The 5,247-nt window shown below is 34.6% G+C and overlaps 1 protein-coding gene across 1 annotated transcript; it reads left to right on the top strand.

Annotated features, from left to right (window-relative positions):
• Nucleotides 1–644: 644 nt before the first annotated feature.
• LOC137832378 (glucan endo-1,3-beta-glucosidase 14) lies at nt 645–3,182 on the top strand. The gene is made up of 3 exons (XM_068640518.2): nt 645–1,080; nt 1,184–2,244; nt 2,619–3,182. Exons 1-3 carry the CDS (start codon nt 1,017–1,019, stop codon nt 2,694–2,696), a joined length of 1,203 nt encoding a protein of 400 aa, XP_068496619.1. The 5' UTR covers nt 645–1,016; the 3' UTR covers nt 2,697–3,182.
• Nucleotides 3,183–5,247: the final 2,065 nt, after the last annotated feature.

The raw sequence follows: 5,247 nt of genomic DNA, 5'->3' as shown, positions 1-5,247 counted from the left end.
ATGTATCAATATTATGCAGTAAAAAAATAGAAAAATACTTCAATTTCATAATGGATAATATTATAAATAATAAAACTATGAATAATAATATTATAAATATTCATAAAACTCATAAAAAAATTTATTTATAATAAATTGAATGCATAAAATCTGTTTTACCCCAATTCTCATTTAGTCCACCAAAAAGGGATTGCTAATAATTTATATTTTTTCTTGTTTTGGTCCATAAAAAAATGATTAAAACAATAAACTTTCATCAGCATTAAATTTGTATCGAGCATTTGAATGATGTGGATTAATATTTATTAATAATACATAAGATATGAGAAGCATGATTAAAGTTAAAGAGCAAATGGAATTGTGAAGTCAGAGGTACACCATGTATGCTTTTGTTCTGAAAATGATAGATTTACAGGGATAGGTGATTGTATAGTGAGGAGAAAAGGAGTAAAATGCATAAAAATGGTAAAAATGTTGATTATGGAAGTCATGTCCAAGTCAAAAGGGATGAGTTCCAGCAGACCTATTATATCTAATCTACACGCCTCCTCAGTCCCACACCGAACAGATACACACATTTGTTTAAAACGGAATCTGTGATGATTAAGGTCCTCTAAATTTCACATTACCTGAATTTTTGGGATTCTGCAATGACTTGCCAGAAAGGCTCTAATATTTAACCAAGCAGTGGGATTTGCCTTTGCTTTTGTCTGAAGAAAGTTATTGAGGTCAAAGGGAAAATGGAAGTTGGCGTGGGTTGGAAAGAGACAACCCAGTCCAAAAGAATGCAGCGTTAAGAATATATAAATAAGGAAACCAAGCCAAATCAAAAAAAGCTCCCAGGGGTAATAGCAATACTACTAAGGCAAGCTAACTGAACCAAACACAAATCCTCTCATTTACCTTGTCTCTCTCTTCCTCCAAAATATTCAAACAAGAAAAGAAAGGAATTCCTCCCCAGTATAATAATACCTCTATATCTCTTCCACCATCCTACACTCTTTTCCTTACTCATAATGGCAACGTTTATCCCAAATTTAGCTATCAGCTATGCTTTTCTTGCAGTTTTTCTCTCACCAGGTACCCTGTTTCTTCTGTTTTTCTATACAACTTTTTGTTTTTGCCTCCTACCCTTCATGTATTTCTGATTATCATACTTAGCTAATAACTTGTACCATCACAGGTATTGGACTTTTTCAAGGTGTTGAGTCTTTTGGAATCAACTATGGTCAAGTGGCTAACAATTTGCCACCACCAGACAAAGTCCTTGAATTGTTGAGCACCCTTAACCTCACAAAAACAAGAATCTATGATACTAATCCTCAGATTTTGAGTTCTTTTGCAAACTCAAACATTGAAATAATTGTGACTGTGGAAAATGAAATACTAAGCCAGTTGGATGATCCTCAACAAGCAGCTCAATGGGTGAACAGCCACATCATACCGTACCTACCCGAGACAAAGATCACAGGGGTTCAGGTTGGGAATGAGGTCTTCACTGATGATGATACCACTCTTATTCAGCACCTTGTGCCAGCAGTGGTGAACATTCACAATGCTCTAGCTCAGTTAGGCTACTCAAACATCAAAGTTTCAACACCTAGTTCGTTGGCAGTGCTTTCTGCGTCATACCCTCCTTCAGCTGGTAGTTTCAAAAGTGAAATATCAGGGATCATGTACCAGTTTTTGAACTTCTTGTCAACCTCCAAGTCCCCCTTTTGGATCAATGCCTACCCCTACTTTGCTTACAAGGATAGTCCTAATGGGATTCCTTTGAACTACGTGCTGTTCAATCCAAATGCAGGAATGGTTGACCCTTACACCAATCTCCGCTATGATAACATGCTTTATGCTATGGCGGATGCTGTTTCATTTGCCATCGCTAAAATGGGCTTCAAGGGGATAGAGGTTAGGGTCTCTGAGACAGGTTGGCCATCAAAGGGAGACGCTGATGAGGTTGGTGCCACGCCAATGAATGCAGCAACTTACAACAGGAATTTGTTGAGAAGGCAAATGGCAGGTGAAGGGACACCTTTGAATCCTAGAATGAGGTTGGAAGTGTACTTGTTTGCGTTGTTCAATGAAGACTTGAAGCCTGGACCAACCTCAGAAAGAAACTACGGTCTCTTTCGACCCGATGAATCCATGACGTACAATGTTGGCTTGTCTGCTCTTGCAACCTCATCAGCATCAACTTCCTCCTCCTCTTCAATTTCTCTTGCTTCCTCTGCCGCTAGGGTTAAGGTAAAACTAAAACCATGGATTATGAACTTTGTTTTCATCATATTATTAGTTACTTAGCTTATAATGCATAACTTTCACGACAGCCATAGAACATGCATATCAATGTAAAGAGGGATATATGTAAAATTTACAACTAAAGCATATATTTTCTAAAGTATTTTATTGGCGTAAATAATACATGCACTAATAATCTAAAATGATTTTTACAATAACAATCTATCAGACATCATCCTGTACAATAAAAGTTCAATGAACTTTATACCATAACTACCATACTTGAATTTTGATTGCAGTGCATGATTATATTGTTAGCACGTATTAACCAATTTCAACATAATATTTGTATTGATATTTTTTGTTCAACCATGAAACAGGTAGCAGCACCATGGGAATGCAAAAGCTTGGTGAACTTGATATTTGTATATGTACTGATTTCAAGGCTTTATGGATGAAGAATATCCCTATGGTGTGAATTCTTCATGTCAATATCCTCATTAAGAAGAGTTGGGATTTTACTCCCTTGAAGTGACCAAAGAGATCCACCCCTAAACAAAGGCATTATGGAATCTCAAGTTCGAACGTTAAGGTACTATTTTGCAGAAAATAGAGACCGAGCAACAGACTTTCCAAACAATTGGGCAGCAAAACCAGCAATAGAACAGAGGAGGAAAGGAATGGAAGTGGTGAAGAAAATGGTATATTACCCAACGCTTAACCAGGTGGCTATGCTTACGTCCACTTACCCCACCATTAGTCACTAGTCACATTCTAGCAACTAGCATGCATGTGGCCGTGACGAGAAACTGAACTTATTTTAGGTAGACAATGGACAAAAGCCATCTCATTCTTTCTATGCAAGATGTTGCAGAAGAATAAATTCTAGCTTCAGTTTAGTTGCTTTGATTATCAAATACGAAATATATTTCTATAATTTCACTTCTGTTTGCTTACTAGATACGACTATATTCCTTCAACATCACAACATCATAAGGTTTCATCTTCTTTAAAATTTAAAACTATTCCAACTTCATCAAGTCCTATAACATCATTATTATTTGATAGGATGCATTTTATTCTATAAAGAGTTTTGTGGTTTTAAAACCCTTTTTAAAATAATGTAAGATTTAATTATTCACGAAACAAATTTTCTAATCGAGACTTAAAGAGAAACAACTCTATCATAGTTTTATTTTTAGCCATTAAACAGTGTAATATTCTTTAATGTACCTGCATAAAAAGCTAAATACTATGTTAGTTTCCAACTTTATCCCCTTGTGAGCTTAGTATACATAACCAAAAGTTTAAACTTCCAACTTTTTTATTTCTTTACTGAAAAGATGAATAAAGAACTAGTCCTTGACGAGAAACCGCAGAGGCTACCCTTATTGGTTGCTAAGAAAAGCTCTGCATTTCGGACGTGGAATCCAGGACCCTTGAGTGTTTACATAAAGAAATTATAACATGTCCTAAGAATATATTTTCTGGGGTACATTTTTAAAAGAGGTACATTTTTTTAAGATTAACATGTCGTAAGATTATGATTCCTTCTCATTGCCACTTTTGCGATCTTGAGTATGCTCTAATATAAAGTTTAGTAAAAGAAATCTGTTGAAAACCTTATATAATAATACACAAAGATAAGGCTTTGTTTGTTTCTATTATCTTCTGGAGGACAGTGGGGCGGTCCAGCTTTATTCCCTCTGCTAAATAAGCCTCATCATAGGGTCATTGCAGCCCCTTTCCCAAAGGTGCCTTTATCAGTGGTTTATTTATTGTTTGATTAGTTTTCTTCTCTCTTTGGACCTTCTATTTTCCTTGTCTTAAAGAGAGATTAATCAAACCTCAGTCATATGAGAAAGTGATGGAGATTGGTGTAGATCTTTGACATCAGCTAACATGGTGCATATGAAGCCATTGAGTATTTATTGTTTTTCATTTGAGGCATAGAAAAAGGGGAATTTTCAAAGAATCCAGCAAGAATATTTGTGTTCTAGTATTATGGAGTTGAACATTCTTATTTGAAACTTATCCCAAAGACATGTGATGGGTGAAATGATTAAAGTATAATTAGACGTGTCCCCAAACAGGGGTCCCATGGAATAAAACTTGAGCATGTGAAGTGCTCGTCTATTATGGACCTGAAAAAAATGTGATCCTTGTATTCTTAAGGCTATGCTATTTCAGAGTCTCTTTCTTTTGCCAGATTGCTAACCCATCCACTCATAGCTCAATTATACTCAACAATAATCAAATCATTTTTGTCTATTTTCTATGTTTCGGGATATGTTTTTCTATTCTTTCTCATCTCTTCAACTGTAGTTTTATACAACCCTAGATCAATCTATCACCTTTTTGTTACAACTTTAACATGGCAGTGCTCAAATTTCAGGAGGCAATGCTCATAAATGTCATATTCATTTAAAAACTTGTAATGTGTAGTAGCTTTCAACATTGACTTAGAAAAATATGGATAATGTGCAAACTTTTTCCTTTTCTCTTCCTTATCATTTTTTTACAAATAACCAGGTTTTCAGCATCCCAAACACCTTTAATATATATTTCAAATGTCTCCAATAGATACCCACAGATCCTGAACTCATTAATTACAGACACTCCTTGATTATAATTCATTAACATAAAGTAAACTTAACTGTTTACATAAATTTACACCACTTAGCCTACCCACAATAGGTTACAAATATATTTGAATTTCACTCCATATTCAATCTAAAATATGAAATCATCATGCAGTTTGTGTTTATCTCCTTTTTATATTACTTTAACTTTGTTTGTCTTCATCCAAGGTGAAATTTTACCTTTACAGTATGTTCATTTTTCAGCATAATAAAATATGTTTGCAACAATGAACTACTTACTAAAATACCATAGCATGGAATTTACATTAGGATATATTAAATTAATCTTAAGAGTTCCAGTAAACAAAAAGTATTTCTAAGATTCTGTAAGTAAAGAATGTTTTCGGAATAGCAAATTTAGAAGACA

The sequence above is a fragment of the Phaseolus vulgaris genome, chromosome 6, assembly GCF_051622355.1.
Source record: "Phaseolus vulgaris cultivar YP4 chromosome 6, ASM5162235v1, whole genome shotgun sequence".
In the NCBI taxonomy this organism is placed as follows: Eukaryota; Viridiplantae; Streptophyta; class Magnoliopsida; order Fabales; family Fabaceae; genus Phaseolus; species Phaseolus vulgaris.
The sequence above is the reverse complement of the archived record's forward strand: the minus strand, read 5'-3'. Positions and strand labels throughout refer to the sequence as shown.

What these genes read in the sequence shown, in the direction of transcription:
- LOC137832378 (XM_068640518.2), top strand. Translation starts at nt 1,017, where the DNA reads ATGGCAACGTTTATCCCAAATTTAGCTATCAGCTATGCTTTTCTTGCA. An exon ending in TGCAGTTTTTCTCTCACCAG is followed by an intron (nt 1,081 to 1,183) that starts GTACCCTGTTTC and finishes GTACCATCACAG; the next exon opens with GTATTGGACTTTTTCAAGGT. An exon ending in CCTCTGCCGCTAGGGTTAAG is followed by an intron (nt 2,245 to 2,618) that starts GTAAAACTAAAA and finishes ACCATGAAACAG; the next exon opens with GTAGCAGCACCATGGGAATG.